This window comes from Bison bison, unplaced genomic scaffold (assembly GCF_000754665.1).
Source record: "Bison bison bison isolate TAMUID 2011002044 unplaced genomic scaffold, Bison_UMD1.0 scf7180017864456, whole genome shotgun sequence".
Lineage (NCBI taxonomy): Eukaryota > Metazoa > Chordata > Mammalia > Artiodactyla > Bovidae > Bison > Bison bison.
In genome coordinates this window covers 30,182,794-30,207,033 of record NW_011495018.1, presented here as the reverse complement: position 1 = coordinate 30,207,033, position 24,240 = coordinate 30,182,794, and the positions used below count along the sequence as shown (strand labels likewise).

The 24,240-nt window shown below is 41.2% G+C and overlaps 1 protein-coding gene across 2 annotated transcripts in view; it reads right to left on the bottom strand.

The window, feature by feature from the left end:
- The window catches only part of DNMBP (dynamin binding protein), a 117,720-nt gene that overhangs the window by 57,834 nt on the left and 35,646 nt on the right, over positions 1-24,240 (bottom strand). For both annotated transcript variants that reach the window (XM_010859537.1, XM_010859538.1), the window contains exons 3-4: positions 23,644-23,766; positions 14,730-16,736 (exon numbers count right to left, since the gene is read on the bottom strand). In XM_010859537.1, coding sequence (XP_010857839.1) covers positions 14,730-16,736; positions 23,644-23,766 — 2,130 coding nt within the window. The remainder of the gene's footprint in view (positions 1-14,729; positions 16,737-23,643; positions 23,767-24,240) is intronic.

The window sequence follows — 24,240 nt, the reverse complement described above, 5'->3', positions numbered from 1 at the left end:
ACAATTGCGCTCATCTCACATGCTAGTAAAGTAATGCTCAAAATTCTCCAAGCCAGGCTTCAGCAATATGTGAACTGTGAAATTCCTGATGTTCAAGCTGGTTTTAGAAAAGGCAGAGGAACCAGAGATCAAATTGCCAACATCCGCTGGATCATGGAAAAAGCAAGGGAGTTCCAGAAAAACATCTATTTCTGCTTTATTGACTATGCCAAAGCCTTTGACTGTGTGGATCACAATAAACTGTGGAAAATTCTGAAAGAGATGGGAATACCAGACCACCTGACCTGCCTCTTGAGAAATCTGTATGCAGGTCAGGAAGCAACAGTTAGAACTGGACATGGAACAACAGACTGGTTCCAAATAGGAAAAGGAGCACGTCAAGGCTGTATACTGTCACCCTGGTTCCATTACTTCATGGCAAAAAGATGGGGAAACAGAGGAAACAGTGTCAGACTTTATTTTTCGGGGCTCCAAAATCATTGCAGATGATGACTGCAGCCATGAAATTAAAAGACACTTACTCCCTGGAAGGAAAGTTATGACCAACCTAGACAGCATATTCAAAAGCAGAGACATCACTTTGTCAACAAAGGTCCGTCTAGTCAAGGCTATGGTTTTTCCAGTGGTCATGTATGGCTGCGAGATTTGGACTATAAAGTAAGCTGAGCACCGAAGAATTGATGTTTTTGAACTGTGGTGTTGGAGAAGACTCTTGAGAGTTCCTTGGACTGCAAGGTGATCCAACCAGTCCATCCTAAAGGAGATCAGTCCTGGGTGATCATTGGAAGGACTGATGTTGAAGCTGAAACTCCAATACTTTGGCCATCTCATGCAAAGAGTTGACTTATTTGAAAAGACCCTGATGCTGGGAAAGATTGAGGGCAGGAAGAGAAGGGGATGACAGAGGAGGAGATGGTTTGATGGCATCACCGACTCAATGGACATGGGTTTGAGTAGACTCCAGCAGTTGGTGATGGACAGGGAGGTCAGGGGTGCTGCGGTTCATGCGGTCGCAAAGAGTCGGATATGACTTAGCGACTGCACTGAAGAGAATTTATGTCTATATGCTCTCAAAATTGGTCCCAAATTTATGTCCCCAGGCTTAACTCCTCTGAACTCTGGCCTCTACATCAAATTGTACAGTTGATCTCTGCCCTGTCCCACCTCCCCCACCAACCAGAGTCTCCTGTACTCTTCACCATTAATTGAGAAATTACTGGCAACTCCAGTCCTTCCAGTTGCTCAGCCTCAGCGTTGTCCTCATTTTGTTCACCTCATATCCAATCCACTAGCAACTCCTACTGGCTCCAACTCAAATATACCTTATATCAATATATGATGCTCAAAATAACTGAGCACTTTCCCTCATCCCCACTCTACCATCCTGGCCCAAGCTACATCATCTCTTGCCTAGATCGTAGCCTCCTAAGTGGTCTCTCTGCTTCTGCCCTTGTATCTCTGCTGCTGCTGCTGCTAAGTCACTTCAGTCGTGTCTGACTCTGTGCGACCCCAGAGACGGCAGCCCACCAGGCTCCCCCATCCCTGGGATTTTCCAGGCAAGAATGCTGGAGTGGGTTGCCATTTCCTTCTCCAATGCATGAAAGTGAAAAGTGAAGTGAAGTCGCTCAGTCGTGTCCGACTCCTAGGGACCCTGTGGACTGCAGCCTACCAGGCTCCTCCGTCCATGGGATTTTCCAGGCAAGAGTACTGGAGTGGGGTGCCGCTGCCCCCGATCTTGTATCTCTATCTACTGTCTATTTTCAACACCGCAGCCAAAGTGACTCTATCAAGTTCTAAGTCACATCATGTTGTTCCCCTGCTCAGAGCCTTCCTGGGGCTTCTCCACTTTGAATGATGGACTTACACAGCCCGCACGTTTATAAACTGGCCTCCTTGCTATTCCTCAAACACCAGGCATATTCTCATACTTGCAATTCTAGCTGCCTGAAAAAAAAAACCCTAACCCCAAAATGGCTTGGCTGAATCTCTAAAATCTTTCAGATATTCATTCAAAGCCTTAAGGCATTACCTTAAGGGGAGATATTTAGGAGCAAGATTCCAGATGCTGAAGAGGCTAACTCTACAAATTACCATCCATTGCACTGACTTAGATAAACAGGGTCATGGCCGATATGGAAAGTAACTACAGCTATGATTCAAAGGCAGCTAGACAGACAGAAAGGATAATAAACACAGGTCAGTACCAGTATGATCACTAGAGTTTCAAAGATACACAAATATGAATGATACTACTATATCTTTTTTTATTAATTAGTGTATATCCAGTGCCGGATCACAGTATGTGCTCAAGAAATACTTAATGAGTAAAAAAGTCACTTTTCCTTGAGATTTTCCCTGATTCTATAGGTTCTTTTACCTTCTAATAATACACATATTTTTACTTATTGTCTTCCCAAGGGGGCAGAGATTGCTGCTGTAACTCTAGAACCCTGACTGGAATACAGTGGAAGCTCAACCATATTTATTGAATAAATTACTGTCCTAGAGTCCTTCCTGGAGAAAGCAATGGCACCCCACTACAGTACTCTTCCCTGGAAAATCCCATGGATGGAGGAGCCTGGTGGGCTGCAGTCCATGGGGTCGCTAAGAGTCAGACATGACTGAGCGACTTCACTTTCACTTTCATGCATTGGAGAAGGAAATGGCAACCCACTCCAGTGTTCTTGCCTGGAGAATCCCAGGGACGGGGGAGCCTGGTGGGCTGCCTTCTATGGGGTCGCACAGAGTCGGACACGACTGAAGCGACTTAGCAGAGTTCTTCCTCTTTGGGGTCTTGCTGCTGAATGCATCTGATAAAGTAAACACAGGAGTCCCCACACTCAGGTAACTAGCCAGTGGCAGCAGGAACGCTTTTGGCTGCGGCAGGAGGCGGGTCCTTTCACTAAGTGCTGCAAAGCCTGGATGAAATCTAAAACCCTGGAGCTTTTACAGCTTTTCCACCCCTCTTCCTGGAGCTGAGGGTGAGGAAATGTTCACAAACCTACACTACAAACTGCAAGAAACAGGGATTCACAGGCTAATTATAACTAAATTAACCATTTCCAGCTATATATCTTGACAGACATTAAACCATCTATCCTAAGAGGAAAACTAGCTTCTGTCCTGAATCACAGACCCCAAACGGCTTCTGACTATGGTTGCTGTTTCATACCAAGAAAAAAATCCATTTTAAGTAACTGAGCTAATTTTTACTGAGCCAACACCCTAAACTAGATGTTACACAAGCTGAGGATACTATTTGTTTGTTTTTTAAATTATGTTTGTATTTTTAATTATTAGAAAGAAAAATCATTATTTATTTTACAAAAACATTTATATCTTGAAAGACTACAAAATGCCTTAGCTTTAAAACTCTATTTATCTTTTACTAGTTTAAGAATTCTTACAACTGAGGCATTCCAAGAAGTCTTCAGAATAATAAATTGCTTCTATATGTAGAAAAACTATACTTTTAAGTTTTTAAAAATCTGTCTGGACTATTACGTATCACTTCAGTGTACAGAGATTATTATTCCATATCGATCATTCTCTAAACCTAATGACTCTCTGTAGTGGATAGTAAATCTCACCCAGTATCTTGCTGAAAACATTACTTTTCTGAAAAACATATTCTGACTTAATGTGTGAGATGTGTGCGTGCTCAGTCGTGTCCGACTCTCTGCGACCCCATGGACTGCAGCCCATCAGAACCTCTGCCCATGGAATTTTCCAGGCAAGAATACTGGAGTGGTTTGCCATTTCCTCCTCTAGGGGATCTTCCCAACCCAGGGATCCAATCCGCATCTCCTTTGTCTCCTGCATTGGCAGGCAGATTCTTGACCACTAGCGCCACCTGTGAAGGACAGGGAAGCCTAGTGTGCTGCAGGACGTGGGGTCACAGAGAGTCAGATATGACTGAGTGACTCAACAACAACAAAGCACTACCTATGCAACAGTCATTTAAAATTCAAATTAAAAATCACCCCGAGTGTAGCGAGTGGCGTAGGGGACAGGGTCGCCCCCGGGTCCACGATGCAGCCCCCGGATGAGGCCGCAGTATTTTCCTTATATGATCGGGCCCCATGGCTGACGGCGCCGCTGGCCCGGAGCCTGAGAGGATTATGAAAATGTGTCAGGAGAAATGGGGCCAGGGACCCGGGGGCTGGGAGGTTAGGGGGAGGCAGTTAGGCTAAGATTTGGGTGATGTTAGGGTGGTCCCTGCAAGCCCTGGTCGATGATGACGTGACCACTGCGCAATCTGAGTTCTGGGAACTAGGTGATGGAGCGTGTTCTGAGAACGGACTGAGACCGGAAAAAAAATAAAATAAAAAAATAAAAATAAAAATCACCCCGAGAGTCTTTGCTCAACCTTCCTCTCTTAGCATTACCTTAAAGGGAAAAGTTTAGGAGCAAGATTCCAAATGGAAGAAGCTAACTCTACAAATTATCATCCACTGCACTGATTTAGATCAACAGGGTCATGGCCCACATGAAAAGTAACTACAGCCATGATTCAAAGGCAGCTAGAGAGACAGACAGTGTGATAAACACAGGTTAATATCAGTATGCTCACTAGAGTCTCAAAGATACACAAATATGAATGATACTACTATATCCTTTTCATTGATCAGTGTATAGCCAGTGCCTGGTTCATAGTATGTGCTCAAGAAATACTACTTGCTGAGTAAAGAAATGAATGTACAGCCCTGACAAATTCAAGCATGCGAACCTCTCCTAGAGATAGAAAAGAACTATGATATGTTAAAATGAGATTCTCTCAAGGCTACAGGATGTAGTCCTAATCAATGTTTCTAAAAGAAACATATACAGGGAAATCTGAAATTTTGGACTAACCCTGAGAATTTCTACTGCTTCAGAAGCCAAACTATCAGATTTGAAGGTACCCTTTTTTGTTGCTGTTGTTCTATTTTGGTTTTCTTCTGACCATGACACATGGCTTGTGGATCTCGGTTCCTTGACCAGGGATTGAACCTGGGCAACAGCAGTGAAAGCCCAGAATCCTAACCACTAAACCACCAAGGAACTCTTGGTACTGTGTTTTAGATGTGGACTTTAATTATTAATTCGCAAGTCACTTGACCAGAACCTCCTGGAAAGCAGACAACATCTATGTTTGTTATTATGTACCTTGTCCTTAACACAGTGCCTGGCACCAACATTTGCTGAATGAATAAGTGACTGAACTGACACCATCCTGAAGTCCACTATAACATGTCATTCCTCAATACACTATACTCACAAATATGCCTCCTAATGTTCTACCCTGTATATATCCAACTGAATGCAGAGTTCCAGACAATAGCAAGGAGAGATAAGAAACCCTTCTTAAGTGAACAATGCAAAGAAAGAGAGGAAAACAATAGACGGGAAAGACTAGAGATGTCCTCAAGAAAACTGGAGATACCAAGGGAACATTTCATGTAAAGATGGGCATAATAAAGGACAGACATGGCAAGGACCTAACAGAAGGAGAAGAGATTAAGAAGAGGTGGCAAGAATACACAGAAGAATTGTACAAAAAAGGTCTTAATGACCTGGATAACCAGAATGGTGTGGTCACTCACCTAGAGCCAGACATCCTGGAATGTGAAGTCAAGTGGGCCATAGGAAGCATTACTATGAACAAAGCTAGTGGAGGTGATGGAATTCCAGTTGAGCTATTCCAAATCCTAAATGATGATGCTGTTAAAGTCCTGCCCTCAGTATGTCAGCAAATTTGGAAAACTTAGCAGTTGGTCACAGGTTTGGAAAAGGTCAGTTTTCATTCCAATCCCAAAGAAGGGCAACGCCAAAGAATGTTCAAACTACTGCAAAATTTAACTGATTTCACATGCTAGCAAGGTAGTGCTCAAAACCCTTCAAGCTAGGCTTCACTAGTATGTGAACCAAGAACTTTCAGATGTTCAAGTTGCTTTTAGAAAAGGCAGAGGAACCAGAGATCAAATTGCCAACATCCATTGGATCATAAAAAAAAAAAAAAAAGCAAGAGAATTCCAGAAAATGATCTACTTCTGCTGCACTAAGCTGAAGCTTTTGACTGTGAGATCACAACAAACTGTGGAAACTTCTGAAAGATGGGAATACCAGACCACTTTACCTGCCTCCTGAGAAATCTGTATGCAGGTCAAGAAGCAACAGTTAGAACTGGACATGGAAAAACAGACTGGTTCAAAATTGGGAAAGGAGTACATCAAGGCTATATATTGTCACCCTGCTTATGTAACTTCTATGCAGAGTACATCATGTGAAATGCCTGCCTGAATGAATCACAAGTTGGAATCAAGATTGCTGAGAGAAATATGAAGATGATACTACCCTAATGGCAGAAAGGAGAAGGCAATGGCACCCCACTCCAGTACTCTTGCCTGGAAAATCCCATGGATGGAGGAGCCTGGTAGGCTGCAGTCCATGGGGTCGCGAAGAGTCGGACAGGACTGAGCGACTTCACTTTCCCTTTTCACTTTCATGCATTGGAGAAGGAAATGGCAACCCACTCCAGTGCTCTTGCCTGGAGAATCCCAGGGACGGTGGAGCCTGGTTGGTGGGCTGCCGTCTCTGGGGTCGCACAGAGTCGGACATGACTGAAGTGACTTAGCAATGGCAGAAAGCAAAGAGGAACTAAAGAGCCTTTTGATGAAGGTGAAAGAGGACAGTGAAAAAGCTGGTCTAACACTCAACATTCCCAAAACTGAGATCATGGTATCTGGTCTCTCACTTCATGGCAAATAGATGGGGAAAAAGTGGAAACAGTGAGAGACTTTATCTTCTTGGGCTCCAAAATCACTGCAGACAGTGACTGCAGCCATGAAATTAAAGAACACTTTGCTCCTTGGAAGAAAAGCTATGACAAAACTAGACAGCATATTAAAAAGCAGAGACATCACTTTGGTGACAAAGGTTCATATAGCTATGGTTTTTCCAGTAGTCATGTACGGATGTGAGAGTTCAACCATAAAGAAGGCTGAGGGCAGAAGAACTGATGCTTTTGAACTGTGCTGCTGGAGAAGACTCTTGAGAGTCCTTTGGACTGCAAGGAGATCAAATGAGTTGATCCTAAAGGAAATCACTCCTGAATATTCACTGGAAGGACTGATGCTGAAGCTAGGGTTCCAATACTTTGGTCACCTGATGGGAAGTACTGACTCATCTAAAAAGACCTTGATGATGGGAAAGATTGAGGGCAGGAGGAGAAGGGGATAACAGAGGATGAGATGGTTGAATAGCATCACTGACTCAATGGACATGACTTTGAGCAAACTCCCAAGAGACAGTGAAGGACAGGGAAGTCTGGCATGCTACAGTCCACGGGGTCACAAATAGTCAGACACAACTTAGTGACTGAACAACAACAACCAATGTCAAGTTGCTTTCGCAACACAGAAAATGTCACGTTCGACTCTTCTGCGACCCCAAAGACTGTAGCCTGCCAGGTTTCTCTGTCCACAGGATTTTCCAGGCAAGAATAGTGGAGCGGGTTGCATTTCCCTCTCCAAGGGATATTCCAGACCCATGGATCAAACATCTCCTATACTACAGGTGCATTCTTTATCACTGAGCTACCAGGGAAGCCCACAAGCAGAAATACTGAACACAGAGTGAAGATTAAGGTTGACCAGGACAAGAGTACAAAGAAAAGTGATCAGGATCTATCAGTTAGTACTGTTTGTAGCCGTTGCTATGCTATGAATGTATTTATAAAGCTTGTGTGTTTCAATGGCCCTGTGTGCTAACAATGAGTCACTCTTACAATTAAAATAAATATTAATAAGCTTATTTGCACAGTATATTTTATATAAGCCTTGTAAGTGATGGTCCAAGAAATGTAAAATTTTAGAAGCAAAATTAAGTCCTTAAATTGGCAAGTCTGACTCATGATTCTGAGCCGTGTTAAATCTTGCTCAGAGGCAAACATTCTATTATTTTGTTGTTGTTTAGTCGCTAAGCAATGCCCAACTCTTCTGCAACCTTGTGGACAGTAGCCTGCCAGGCTCCTCTGTCTATGGGATTTTCCAGCTAAGAATACTGGAGTGGGTTGCCATTTCCTGCTCCAGGGGATCTTCCTGACCCAGGGATCAAACCTGCGTCTCCTGCATTGGCAGGTGGATTCTTTACCACGGGGCCACCAAGGAAGCCCTCTATTATTTTAATACTAGCCAAATACGTTTGCTAAGTTTTTCCCAGTGCTTGTATTTGCTACAGATTGTAGTTCATTTAAGTATTTTTAATATAGTTCAAGTATTTTAACAAAAGAAATGCAGAGGAGATGCAAATATTAGTACTGAACTATTATGCAGTATGTTTCTGCTGTTGTTTAGTGGCTAAGTCGTGTCCAACTCTTTGTGACCACATGGACTGTAGCACACCAGGCTCCTCTGTCCTTCACTATCTCCTGAAGTTTGCTCAAATTCTCATCTAGTGAGTCTGTGATGCCATCAGAAGGCAGACAGAATGAAAACCACAATCACAGAAAACTAATCAAACTGATGACATGGACCACAGCCTTTCTAACTCAAGCCATGAGCCATGAGTGTAGGGCCACCCAAGACAGACGGGTCTTGGTAGAGAGTTCTGACACAACGTGGTTCACTGAAGAAGGGAATGGCAAACCACTTTAGTATTCTTGCCTTGAGAACCCCATGAACAGTATGAAAAGGCAAAAAAATAATAAAACCACAATCACAGAAAACTAATCAAACTGATCACATGGACCACAGCCTTGTCTAACTCAAGCCACGAGCCATGAGTATAGGGCCACCCAAGACAGATGGGTCATGGTGGAGAGTTCTGACACAATGCGGTCCGCTGGAGAAGGGAATAACAAACCACTTCAGTATTTTTGCCTTGAGAACCCCATGAACAGTATGAAAAGGCAAAAAGATAGGACACTGAAAGATGAACTCCCCAGGTTGGTAGGTGCCCGATATGCTACTGGAGATCAGTGGAGAAATAACTCCAGAAAGAATGAAGAGACAGAGCCAAAGCAAAAACAGCATCCAGTTGTGGATGTGACTGGTGATGGAAGTAAAGTCTGATGCTGTAAAGATGCAAATAACTGAATCATTGGAAAAGATCCTGATGCTGGGAAAGATTGAAGGCAGAAGGAAAAGTGGACAACAGAGGATGAGATGGTTGGATGGCATCACTGACTCAATGGACATGAGTTTGAGCAAGCTCGGGAGTTGGTGATGGACAGGGAAGCCTGGTGTGCTGCAGTCCATGGGGTCACAAAGAGTCGGACATGACTGAGCAACTGAACTGACTAACTGATGCTATCTAACCATCTCATTCTCTGCCACCCCCTTCTTCTTTTGCCTTCAATCCTTCCCAGCATCAGGGTCTTTCCAATGAAATTAATATGTTGTACACTATTTCAATAAAATTTTTTTTAAGATGTGAATATTGTCACAAACTTATTGTCTAAAATTTGAATTAGCAAAACAACATTGCTTTCAATGGCGAAGTCAAAATCATAGCAAGCAGACAGAATATTTTAATTGTTAATAAATAGAAAGAATAGGGATTTCCTTGGCAGCCCAGTCGTTAAGATTTTACCTTCCAACGCAGGGGGTGTGGATTCGATCCCTGGTAGCAGAGCTAAGATCCCACACACCTTTTGGCCAAAAATCCCCAAAACATAAAATAGAAGCAATATTATAACAAATCCAATAAAGTCTTTAAAAATGGTGCACATCTCTGAAGAAAGAAAGAATGTATATATGAATAACTGAATCATTTTACTGTACAGCAGGAATTAAAACACTGCAAATCAACTGTTGATTTCCTTACAAATGATAGTCAAATAGGAAAGAAAACAAAAGTGAGGGTACTACAAATTGTAATACAACTTCATTGCTTTACCAGGTCGCTGCATTGAACACAAAGCCAATAATTTTAGCATCAAACTGGAAGCACTGGAAAGCTTGAAGATAGAGCTTTACTTCCTTCAATGTTCATTTATGTTTTCTAAAATGTGAAAATTCTTGTGGTGACTCATGACCTCTGCCTTTTCGATGATCTTCAGTTTGAATATAATGATAGAAGTACTATGACCTCTAAAAATATTACTCCTCCTGCTTTTTAAAATAAAAAAAAAAATAAAGCATTATCAAATTAAAAAAAAAATAAATACAAATAGTTGCTAGAAAATAAAAAAGAAAACCTGTCTGTACAAAAAAAAAAAACAGAGTACGAGCTTATGCAAAGCAACATGTGCCCTAGTGGCCCCACCGAAGACGCTTTTGGATACACTCAACAATTCAACCAACATCAACAGAAACTTTCTATGTCTGAGACATCAGTCACAAAACAAGGATCAATACCATCAGCCATCAGATAGGGTAACTAATGCTTGTGTATTTAAAATTTTGTTTTAAAAATCACTTTTAAATATTAAATATCTGTGGTATCATTTTATAGTTTTTAAACTTTTTATTTAACATTTATTTTGTTAATATTCCCTTCTTTTAATATTTTATATTATTAGATACCTATTATATTAATTTTCTAATTCTGATAAATATCAATATTTTATGATTATGTAAGATATTAGGGTTAGGGGAAGCTGAGTGAAAGCATAGGGGAGCTCTACTATTTTTGCAACTTCTTTACAAATCCAAAATTAATGTAAAAAGTAAAAAATATTTCAAAGTTTATTATCAGCTAGAGAATAATTTTACATGTTATTAAGATACATAATCTAATATTTTGGTTCATAATAACACATGCATTTATTTCATATATATATACACATAAAATCTCTGAAACTTTTAGTATAATCCTAACAGAAAAACTGTTCACTATTAATTTTTATAGTTATCACTATTATTAACAAAATATAAAGAGCCTTTAAGAAAATACAGAATAATTTATAACTTTAGGAATTACCAGGAATTCCAATTTCTTGTTTCAGAACCTCACAATTACTATCCTTCAGGAATTTGGAAACACTGGCTGACCACAAGCAACTGACAGAAATAAATGCAAGTCCTCTCTGGAGTCATGTCTTAATTCATCTCAGATCTTGATATTTTCCAAACACTATGACTAGCACATAGAAAAAGATAACCAGACACATGATGAGTGTAGACCACATGAATAAGAACCATGTGACATTAAAAACACTCCCAGTAAGACTTAATACCTTGAAATCATCATCAGTTCAGTTCAGTCACTCAGTCATGTCCAACTCTGCGACCCCATGGACTGCAGCACGCCAGGCCTCCCTGTCCATCACCAACTCCTGGAGTTTACTCAAACTCATGTCCACTGAGTTGGTGATGCCATCCAATCATCTCATCTTCTGTCATCCCCCACAGACTATAAAACAACTATCCTTACCATATGTAAAGAAAATAAAAACTGAGCTGAAAGATACCTGCAGGAACAGAAAACTATAAAAGGTAACACATCAGATTTGGGGGGAAAAAAAAAATAGAGCTTCTAGTAAATGAGTCCTCATGACTTCATAATTCCAGAGTCTTAAGAAGGAGCCATATGAAGAATAGTATAAAGGCTATATACATTTATGTGTGAGCTCTCATGGAAATCCATACACCATCCTATACTTAAACTGAATCCATTCAGTGTATTCCCTGTTGGTCTAACTAGATTCACACTGATACCCATAAAATGGAGTTGAATGTAAACAAGAGTCATGTATATTCTGCTCTAAAACCACCAAGCACAAACCAGAGCCCCCAACTGACTACAGTTCAAATAAATAAAGTCATACCCCTTCTTCCTATACTTAAGTCTTGCAATTAGAAGTGTTTCTTAAATATATTTTTTCTAATTTCTCAAACTCCTATTAAATACCTACCATACCATATGCATAGCTAGGCATCTGCCCATTCATTTTCCTATTAAAAAAAGAAGAAAGAGCAATAGCTACAAAGAACCTAATTTTTTTTTTTAAATAACCTAATTTTGGCTCACCACTGGACTACTTTGCTACTATTAACTGTATCTAACAAGGAGACCAGCATCTTAGCACCAACAGTCCCTAGCTCCCGAGCAGTCCAAGTTCAAAGAAACAGTGGAGGTAGGAGATCTTCGAAAGCTCTGGAAGGTAGAGCAGAAACTTCAGTTTCATTCAGTTAAACTCAATTCAACTCATCAAGTATTTACTGAGTCTACTACTTATGATGAACACACCAGGTGTGTGGGAAACGTCACACCCACTATCACACAGGAGCTGTCTTCTCAATAGGCTTAAAATTTTCATGGAGAGATACAAATAACTAAATATTAATCAGGATTAGACAAATGCTATATCAAAAGTTCTTTAAGGATTTCCCTCGTGGTCCAGTGGTTAGGAATTCATCTGCTAATGCAGGGGACATAGGTTCAATCCCTTGTCTGGGAGGATTCCATACACTGCGAATCAACTAAGCCTGTGCGCCACAGCTACTGAAGCCCACTCACCCTAGAGCCATGCTCAGCAACAAGAGAAGCCACTGAAATGAGAAGGCTGTGAACTGCAAGGAAGAGTGCCCCCACTCGCCGCAACTAGAGAAAGCCTACATGCAACAACGAAGACCAAATCCTGCCAAAAATACCTAATTTCTTAAAAGTTTTAAATTTTATGCCTTAAAGTTCAAGATTAGAGATTGTATGGGACTGTACTGGAGGGTTAAAGGCTGGTGTTCAAACTGATTAATTTCTGCCTCTTCCAAGGGACTGCTTATATTGCTGGATGTACTTTTTTATGAAGACAGAAAAAGACGACCTTAAGAGGCACTATCAGTGACTGCAAGAAATAAGTAATTTCATCATATTAGCGATTGATACAAATAACACACCTACTAAAAATCAATCAGTTCAACAGTAACACTGCCAATACTGTATATGGTGGAGTCAGATAAAGAAAAGTCTTTGTGATTAAGACTATAACCACCTACTGTGGGTCTTTCATTGTACAGAACTTTTAGAATTAAAAAAAAAAATAGAAGGAACACCAGCTGAATTATTAAATTAGTTCTGAAAAAGGTCAGTAGAACAGGACTTCCTTGGTGGGCCAGTGGTTAAGAAATCTGCCTGCCAATGTAGGGAACACGAGTTCAATCCCTGGTTGGGCAAGACTCCACGTGGCACGGAGGAACTAAGCCTGTGCAGCACAACTACTGAAGCCCACACACCTGGAGCCTGTGCTCTACAACGCGAGAAGTCACTGCGATGAGAAGCCTGTGCACCACAAGCAGGAGCAGCCCCGCTTGCCCCAAGTAGAGAAAGTCCTGGCACAGCAACAAAGATTCAGTGCAGCCAAAAATAAAATAAATACATTGAAAAAAAGAAAGGTCGGTGGAATAAAAAAAGAAGAACAGTTTCATCCGTTAGTACCTGTCCATTACTGGAATGTTGAATATAACATTTCTCTGGAACACTACTAATTCTAGAAAGTATCATTATTGAGAAATTATTGCCACCTGGAATTTGAGAGACTTTTGTTCTGCCACCTGTACATCTAATGCAAGAATGGTTTACAAGTGTATCTCAAAAACTGTATATATAGAAGGTGATGGAGAATCTGAAGCTTGCTGTATCTTTGAGGATATAGCACTGAGCCAGTGTTCCCTTCGGATTCCTTTTTAGGCCCTCGGAAGTCATCAAGCTATCTGGCATTCCCCCAAGAGTTCCGATACTCAAATGAACGCCCTCTTGAGGACATGTCTAAGGGCTCACCCTCGTGCTTTACCTTGAGAGCAAATGTTGCCACTGCCACAAATGACCTGTGGGTCCAGTGACCTGGCTGGTCTCTAATTCATCACCCTGCAAGTGCTCCAGGACACTCTCCCAGAGTTGTACCCCTGACTTTGGAGTTCCCACAGAACTATGCCCACTGGCACAGCAATTCTTGCCTGAGCACATCTTAGACAGAGGTTTCCTTTCTTTCTGTAATCCATTTGCTTTCCATCTTTCAGAAAATTACTCAATTTCTGATCTTCCAATAATACTCTTTCTTCTTGGATTTTTTTTTTCATTCACTTTTAGAGATCTAAAGGAAAGTGAAGTTGCTCAGTTGTGTCCGACTCTTGAGACCCTATGGACTGTAGCCCTCCAGACTCCTCCATCCTTGGGGTCCTCCAGGCAAGAATACTGCAGTGAGTAGCCGTTTCCTTTTCCAGGGAATACCCAGCTTTTATTTATTAGGATCCTGCAACTCCTAGATCCATAGAGGGCTTTTTATTACTGACTTTCTTAAGGAGATATAGGGTTAGAGCTTTCCAGCATGTACGCCAAAGGGCATGCAGTCATGCTCTCTCCTTGTGCCCTAGACCAGCTGCTGTTGTCTCACTCTTTTCCTACTTTATAAACTATTTCTTCGGGCAGTCTGGTGAATACAACTGGAGAATACACCAGTATTCTGGTGAATACAACTAAGTCCGTGTGCCACAACTCCCAAGCCTGTGCTGAGAGCCCAGGAGCCACAACTGAAGCCCGTATGCTCTAGAGCCTGCACTCTGCGACAAGAAGAACTGCCACAATGAGAAGTCCCTGGACCACATCCAGAGAGCAGCCCATGCTCGCCAAAATCAGAGAAAAGCCCACACAGCAACGAAGATGCAGCACAGCCAAATAAATAAATAAAAAGCAAATTATTCCTTAGTTGTCCATCAAAAATGGTAACATATCCCTAAAAACTTGGGTAGGCTGTTACTTGGACTTGAGGGTATCAAGAAATAAGTATATACTATCTTCTAATCACTTACCTCTAAGTTGCTGGAGTTCCATGTTCAAACTCTCAATGTTATTCTCATAGAACTCAAGATTTTGAAGGGTCTCTGCCCTCAGTGATTCCTCTTGCTTCTCCTCCAGCAGTAAGTTGAGCTCTTCCTGAGCCCTGCGGCACATATCCAAGTCCTGTTCCATCTCCTGAATCCTCACCAAGACCAAGGGACACTGGGAAGTCTGGTCTAAAGTCTTGTCAACATTCTCCGGGCCCTCCTTTTCTAGGCTCTCCCAGCCAGGACGGTTACAGGTTAAGAGCTTGGGGGGTACTGCATTTGTTCTTTGCTGGGCCGAGGGAGGCAGGGGAGCTGGGCGAGAGGGTCTCATTGCCAGGGGTGGATCCAGTCTCAGGTTCTGGTCTCCCGGCACATGGGGAGGAGTAGATGATGGAGTACAGGGACGGGGTGGTGGGGGCCTTAGAGCTTTTCTCCTTTCGGGCAACTCCTGCTGAGTCATTAGCTTCGAGGAACCTCGGAAAATATCCTTTTCGGAGTTAAAGTCCATGATTGAAAAGTGGCGCAAGATTTTATCTGGTTCTGGGAAGGGCCCTGACAAGCTCTTCTCAAACTCTATCAGTTGCTGCGTCAACTTTGAATCCAGGTCCGTGCTGCCGTCTCCTTGTGACCGTGTCATGGCTTCCAGGGCGGGTGCCCTGTCTTGCAGACCAGGCTTCGTCTCTGATCTGTCTGGGGCGGAGCAAAAGCTGGAAGCACTTTCTTTGGGTGTGCAGTGCTTTTTCACACATCTTGCCAGGCCGTGGAGCTGAGAGCTCAGCTGGCTGGGTCTGACTGCCCTGGAGGCAGTGAGGGAAGAGGCGCTGTGAAGAGGTGGCCCTGGCTTCTGCAGGGTTTTCGGCTGGGAGTATGAAGTTCTTCTGGGAGGTAGGCTGGAGTAGTCTCGAGTCCTTGCTTCTAGAGGAATAGAGTCAGAATACTGGTCTGGGCTTGGGTGGCTTCCCCCTCTCATAGAATAATACTGGTTTCTCTGCAAATCAGGATGAAAAGGTACTGGAGGTTGGGACGCAACACCATTGACGACCTCTGAAGGATCGGTCGTGGAAGAGCATTTGACAAGAAGCTGCTCGTGCCCCGCACCTGGGCTTCCCGGGGGCCCTCCTGAGGGATCTGTGTCCCAATGAGACTGTTTATTTTCTTCACACTCAGAAGTCAGGTGCTCCAGGGTAGAAGTGGGTGTTTCAGAAATAACACAGTTGGACTTCTCTGCTTTATACTCATGAAATTCATGTCTTTTTCCTTCTGCTTCTAAGGAGTTCTCTGAACAATCCAAAGGTGTGTCAGGAATGTTGGTGAGGTCGCTCTCCTGTGACAGATCCATGGTTTCCTCTACCCTTGTTTGAGGACATAACTTTACAAACCGGTAAGGAAAGATGCCTGTCCTGCCTTTCAGTGACCCTTCAAGCCAGCCATCTTCCAGGGTGCCCAGGATTCGGATTTTATCACCTACTTCAAAATCCAGCTCATTTGGCTCCAGGGCCTGGAATCTGTAAAGGGCAATTCCATAGGTGCCCGGCTGCTCACTGTCCTCTTCTGGCTCTTTCTCCTCTCCTGTACTGGTATCTACTTCACCGTTACTAATGCAGTCATCACAATTTCCAGAATTGACCGATTCATCCACAGTCCTCAGGGGCCCCAAAAGCTCTACAAAACCTTCTGGAAAAATGCCTCTTCGACCGTCTAGTTCCCCTTCAAACCAGCCTGGCTCAGGAATTCCAATAATGGTAATCACATCCCCTTCTCTGAAGTCCAGCTCCTCATCCAGCTGGGCAGAAAGCCCCATCAGGGCCCGGGCTTGTCCCATGGAATATTCGGGGATCTGGAGAAGAGCACTCTGTGAGTGCCACTGCCGACTCTGTGAGGAGAGGCAGAGCTCCCTAACACACGAGGATGGGAAGAAGCCCCGGGCACCCCAGCAGTTTCGGCCCTGCAGCCAGCCACCAGTGAGAGTGCCATCAAGAATCACTAGGTCACCTAAAGAAAGAAAAGAGAAGCAGAGATAATGACTTCCATTATCACCCCTGGAAGACAGTGGTATAAGTAATAGTGCAATTCATCATCTTAAACACCTACCAAATTCAAGGGAATGTAAGTCTAGGCATAAACACTTTTTGACAATTTAGTGACAATAGAGTGAACATTCCTATAAACCTGTGGTTTCCAAAATGTGGTCCTCAAAACCCTGGGGGTGGATCCCTAAGAATCTTTCAGAGGGTCTGTGAGGTCACAACTATTATTTTTTTTTTTCACTTCATCCAAAACAATGTAATGTGGCAAACTGAATACTGATTTAAATAAAATAATCTAGATTTCTCCTATTTTTAAATTAAATTTTTAAAAAACTGTTGAGTGCATTGCATGGCTTGCAGGATCTTAGCTCCTCGACCAGGGATTGAACTTGCACCCTCAGCAGCGAAAGCACAGAGTCCTACCACCAGGGACCACCAGGAAATTCCCTAGATTTCTTCTACTAAACCAAATATTAAAGACATCTGCAAAAAATGTAAACAAATGTTACTATTCTTACTAAATTTTTTTGTTTAGGAAACTAGTTATTTTTCATAAAATGTTATTCATGTTAATGTTAATATGCATTAAAAAAATAAATTGATAATTTAAAAAAATTCTCAGCTTTAATAGCTAATGTAAATATTAATAGACTCACAGAAGCAAGTACTCTTCAGGTTCTCAAAAATTCTAAGAATGTAAATGAATCCTAGGATCAAAAAGGTTGAGAAATGCTACTATCAACAAGTTTGTGCCACTGGATTTATTTATAAGTGATGGAGAACATATTCATTTCCACTAGAAACCTTTGAATAGATCTAATTGTTCACACTAAGTTATATTCAATATAAAAAATTAGCAAAGAAAGAAATCTTCAAAGTCCCTCCTGAACAATCCTTATCCTGAAAATACATCATAATGAAATTTTAAAAGAGTTTCAAGTAATCAGGACTTTGTTTTTTAAAATAATCAGTAATTTCAATATTGTTGTTTCAAGATATCATCACAAAATACACACTAAACAGTTAGCATCTGTCTTGCTGCTGAAGAAGGTGAGGAGTGGAAAAGACAGGGCACAGTGCTTGTTTCTGGAAAAAAAAGAAACTAAAATTCAACCTATTATGATTCACCCCAGTGAACAAATTCCTCTATTGTTTTGCAGCAAACTTTTAATTTTCTAATTATGAACTATTCATTTTGTAGATTATCGATTTTAATTTTTTTTTAACTTTCTTAACATTTAAGTCAATCTCCCTTTCATGAGTAGGGGTGATTAAGGAATGCAACTGGACCAAGTGAAATAAGACCAGGAGAGCCAAGCACCTGGCAAAATCATGAGGCCTTTTATAGTCAAGCATACTTGAATGCTGGATTATCATTTAGGGTATCAATTTATACGCTCTTTTTATAAAAATTAAGTCTATCTTCTTACGAAGTGAATTAGATGCAATACTGACAGGTACCACGTCTCTTTTTTGTTTCAAAAACCTGATATAATGCCTTTCACACAGCAAGCACTCAATGTCCTCATTATTAGTGAAGATTCTTCAATTTCCCAATAAATATATCTTCCCTCCAAAACTAGCTCCATGCTGTCAATTTCCTTTTGTTCTGTAATTTCTCTCAAAACATTTATTCCATTCATCACTTGCTCGTTGCTACCATCTAGTCCGACTCTCATCATCTCTTTCTTTTAAAACTTTCCCCAGACATTGTCTCTTCCAATCTACCAAACTAAGACTATAAACATACCAATTTTATCATATTCTTCCCCTGCTCAAATGTTTACCATGGGACATGAAGGCTTCTTCCTATTAACCAAGGCTTTTTCTATAATAATCCTATTCTTACTACCTGAAATATATTAAAAGAAAATAAGCTTGCTTTGAATGTTCTCCAAAGAGGTTTAGTTACTAAGCTACCAAAAGAAAGTGTTCATGAAAGTCACTCAGTCGTGTCTGAGTCTTTGTGATCCCATGGACTATACAGTTCATGGAATTCTCCAGGCCAGAATACTGGAGTGGGTAACCTTTCCCTTCTCCATGGGATCTTCCCAACCCAGGTATCAAACCCTGCATTGCGGGCAGATTCTTTACCAGCTGAGCTACCAGGGAAGCCCAAGCTACCAAAAGGCTGTTCTTATGTTTTCACCTCAATGCAACCTGGCATTCACATCCAGATACAACCTCCCCCTGCCCCATCCCCAGCTATCCAGTATTATCTCACCTCTGAGAATCTAATCCCACACAAGGGGACTTTGCCTCCTAAACAAGCCTCTCCATCCAAAACCTTAGCATATTTCTCTAATACACTTTAAAGGTCTGCACACATCTTGGTCATCTGTAGTCTACTAAAGAATTTATCACTTGTATCAACAGTTTTGACACTTGTATATTTCTAGACTATATAGCTCCTAATGTGAGATTTTTGCATTTAGTGGTAGGCACTAAATCACTCTCACTGATTTCATACTGGTTTGCTTAGATGTTCCTGAAAAATAGGGTCTTTGTCTTGTATTTCTATTTTCCCTTTAATTTCTGATTCAATATCCCATTGGTCAGAGCTTGGGGTCCTGAGAATTACAAGTGACTTTTCCCCATTCCAACAGGACCACAGAAGAAACTCACTGGAGACATGGCTACTGTTCAGACACAACAAGCCTTTTAGTGACCAAGAATAAAAGTGTGCCATAACTCCCACTCTATTGGCTTTGAAATGAACTGGCTTTTTTAAAGCTGCAGAATCAGAATATTTTCTTGTAATGCCAGATCTCTATGAAATCCTTACAGTAGGATTTGTTTCCCTATTTTCTGTTGAGTGACTGTTTTGATAGGCTTTATTATCTGCAGACTGTCATTCTGTTGATTATTTCTATATAATAAAGGTGAATTTTTTTTAAAGTCACAATTTAGTCCCTAAAAAGCACTTCAGAGATAATTTTGTTGAATACTTTTATTTTATATAGCCCTATTATTGAGTTTTTTGCATTCTGATTGTTTAGGAATGGAGGCTACTTGGCGGTCATTTCTAGACTTCAAAAACAACAATACGAGGAACTCCTGGAATACGGTGACCAGATTTTGAGAACAGAAAAATAGGAAGTGGGGTGACTCTTAGGGTAAGCCTGAGCCTTTTATTTATGCACAATTAATCCCAGTCACCACAGTGCTTGTTTCTTCTGGTTAAATTTTTATTTTATATTTGAACAAGAAATGCATTAAGAATAAGATGATAAGAGAGTCCTAGAGTCTGAATATAAGTAGTCTGGCTCTGCAGGTTTTAGGTCCTCACTGAATCCTAGTGCCCAGGGACTCTGTGCTCTATGCAGACTGACCACACTCTGTACCTAGGCTTCCACATGAGCCGTATCAGAACCTTAATCCTGATATCTCACACACATGACACCAGAAATTTATGACACAAGTGCTTTAACTGATAATTATCATTTATCTATTTATAAATAAATTTATCAATTTAATTTGTATTTGTATTTTTTGGGGGTAGGGAGGTAGTCTAGAAGCATGGGGTTGTAAGCAAGGAGTAAGCATTCCGTATTGTATAAGGCAATTAAATATTTCATCACTCTAACTTTTTTTTCTCTTTCACTGTCTTTTCTTTGCCATACTCTCATTTTGTTTTTTGTTGTCTCTCTCTTTTCCCCACTCTGTATTTTTAGGATAGCACTCGCATTGATCTTTCTAGGAGACAAACTTGTTTCTGAATTTAAATATAACTCCAACTATAGGGAACAGACCAACACAAACGGGAAGCTTCAGGGGAAGGAGAAAGGGTGACACCTGCTGGCAGAACCACTGGTGCTTTTCATTCCAAACAGAATCTCCCTGGAAAATGCAGACACACACAAAACTTCACACAATTATCAAGAAACGAGGCCCCTGAAGCACATTTATGAGCTCCAGGATGAGAACCACAAAATGGCTAATTCTTACTGAGTGCTTTCCCTGTGCCAGATGCTTTAATGTATAACCTCATTTAGTCCTCGCGACTACCCTGAGGTAGGTGCTATCATTTGTAGATAAGGACACTGAGACCAAGAGAACTTAAGTAATTAAACCAAAGTCAATAGCTACTGAGTTGTGAAGCTGGATTTAAATCTAGGGACATCAGAATTCTCACCCCCTAAACTATACTGCCGGCTTGGCTTTAACTATATATAATATATATTTATTAATTATACATATATATAAACAATGTAATTTTATAGTTAAAATAAATATACTTTCTCTCTTATTTCAGTGATACTTCTGAAAGGTAAGTAAATAACAACTGAAGGCAGCATGGTAAAACAAAACAGGTCTCAAACATTATCCCACATGCTCTTAAAGGTTTCCAAATCCCTCGCGACATACATTAAATCACAGAAGAGGAGATGCTTCACTGCTACACTGAAGGATCAAAGGAAAGGTAAGGAAACAACAAGGAACTGGATTAAGAGTACTAAAGTACTAGGGATAAAGGAATGTATACACTCACGAGCGGAGACATGGATCTTCATAAACCATATGTAGTATAAAACAATAGAAAATCAAAGGAATTAAAATCACTTCTGTGTCTCATGCTAAGATTCCCCCCAAATTAAAAACTGTATACATATACCTAACTTCCTCATCTTCAAAGGCTGTATGTCCTAATCGGAAGACATATAGAACAAAAAGATGTGAAAAGCACAGAAGGAAACAGAGCTGAATAGTCAGCATGTTAACTGGCAGACAGCAAAGTATCACAGAAGAGAACAAGCTAAAACCATTAATAATTAACAATATCTCTCTTTCCCTATGCATCCCCTGCTCAGCACTCTTTCCTTTTGGGCTCTGCTTATGTTTTTAAGGGGCTTCCCAGGTGGTGCTAATGGTAAAGAACCCACCTCCCAGTGGGAGGAGACTTAAGAGACTCAGGTTTGATCCCTGCGCGGGAAAGATTCCCTGGAGAAGGGCATGGCAACCCACTCCAGTATTCTTGCCTGGACAATCCCACAGACAGAGAGCTCCTCAGGCTTGTTACAAGCTAGTTAAGATAAGATCTACAGGCTCCAGGATCCAGCCTGGCCCTGAGTCAGTCTTCGGAGAGGTGACGTGTGGCTGAAAGGCCCACACCAAGGTCTTCCTGAGAACCTCTTGGTGGCCCTGGGATTCCTGAGGTGGATTTTAACTTGAAAGCAAGTTCACAACACATCAGTCCACTCTTCTCAAGGCAAGCATTCAGCAGAAAATCTGTTTAGCATCTAAGACAACTTTGTGCTCAGTCTCTCAGTCATGTCCAACTCTTTGAGACTCCATGGTCTGTAGCCCACCAGGCTCCTCTGTGCATGGGATTTTTCAGGCAAGAATGCTGGAGTGGGTTGCCATTTCCTTCTCCAGGGGGATCTTCCTGACCCAGAGATCGAACCCACATATTCTATGTGTCATGCTGTACATACTGTACATTCCCATATAGTATACTGTTATACACAGAATAATAGATAACAAAGTCGTATCAATGTTGTTAGCCACTGGGCTCTGGCCCTTTCTCCACACCTCTGACTGGTCTGACTGATGTGAACTCAACCCTCCAATGGAAGAACTGTGAGTATGAGCAGATAAGGTTCCCTACTATAACATCTTCCTCTATTTCTGTCTTCGCAACACTGATTAGCAAAAATGTTTTCAGAACAGAGGCAGAGCTCAGTGTAAAGTGAAGACAAGAAACTCTGACAATTGATTTTGAGGATTAAGGTCAAAGTCCACTTTTCCTTTCTTCTCACTGAATAAAGGTTAGGGAGTTTGCTTGGTCTCTCTCCCCACCTCTATGAGCACTCTCTCATATATGTACATGGTTTAAGAAATTAAGCCCATTTCAGGACTTCCCTGGTGGTCCAGTGGTAAAGAGACTGTTTCCATTGCAGAGGGCATGGGTTTGATCCCTGGTAGGGAACTAAGATCCCACACGCCATGAGGTATGGCCCAAAAAAGAAAAGAAAAGGAAATTAAGTCTTTCCCCTTAGTGCAATACTCAAAAAAGTAATAATATTAATATATCCAATAAATCATACAATTCTGATGACTGCTGTGAGTCACAAAACTGCAATGATCATAAGCTTCAGTTCGTGGAACACTACTGGTTGCTGTGCTTATGCAGAAATGTATGGACATACATACGTGTGCTGAAATGGTTTAGTCACTCTTTACACACTCAGGCTTCCCTGGTGGCTCAGAGGTTCAAGCGTCTGCCTGCAATGTGGGAGACCTGGATTCAATCCCTGGGTCAGGAAGATCCCCTGGAGAAGGAAATGGCAACCCACTCCAGTATTCTTGCCTGGAGAATCCCATGGACGGAGGAGCCTGGTGGGCTACAGTCCATGGGGTTGCAAAGAGTCGGACACGACTGAGCAACTTCACTTTCACTTTCTTTCAAGTCTATCAGAGTACATGAAGCGGGAAATACTTGAAATATCACTGAGACATGACTATGACTATCTGTTTAAAACCACTTCCTTTTAAACTTGTTCTGATGAGAACTTTAATAACATTACCTAATAGTTGGGTAGCAATGGGAATGTTTTGCATCTCTGCCTTAATTTGCATACCACAATTCCTGCTTTATTATCGTACATTAATAAATAAGTCTTAGTACCTAAGACTTGACCACACAAGATATAGGGAATGAAATGAGACTGTATTTGTGAGAAAAAAATACTGTAGAAATTATAAAATGCTACTCAAAGATAAGTATTTATTATTGTCAGCTCTATCTTGGTATTATTGAAGACTCTCTAGAGGTTAATTACTTATAAAAATTCAAAAAAGATCTAGTTGTCAAAATGGACTGACCCCACCAGTATTATTTTAAACAGACTACTCTTGGGTGATCAACTTACCTCGATGGAGAGGAAGACTGTTCAGTTCTAGGGATGTAAATTCACAAATACAGACATACAGTCTCTCGCCCTCTTTTAGACTGGGAATGGTAACAACTTCTACAAAACTGCTGGGGAACTGTCCTGAAAATAAAAGCAAACATTTCCAGTATTAAAATTTCTTTTTTCTATTTGTGTACCAGGACAAAAAACTTTTTTCTGAGCTCATTTATAGACCCCAAATTAAAAACTCACTGAGTACTCATAGCTGGAAAATCTACTGTAGAAAATGTGCAACACACAAAATTAGGTGCCTGCAGAACACAGAGAGTGCAATTCAATCCAATAAACATTTAATGGGTGTCACTCTATCAAAGGCACACTGCAGAGGGGAAAAAGAGTAAGACAGTCTTGGCCCTGAAAGATCTTAAAATCGACTTCAGACATAAAATCTAATTCAGACATAAGCAATAATTCAGTCTGAAATCCAGTGTCAACTCATAGGTATACAAATTGCTATGGAAGTTCAGAGAAGGCAGAAAACGGGTCAGGAAAAAAATGAAAAATTTTATGGAAAAAAACTATAGTTGAGTCTGAAGATGGGCAGGGTTATAATAG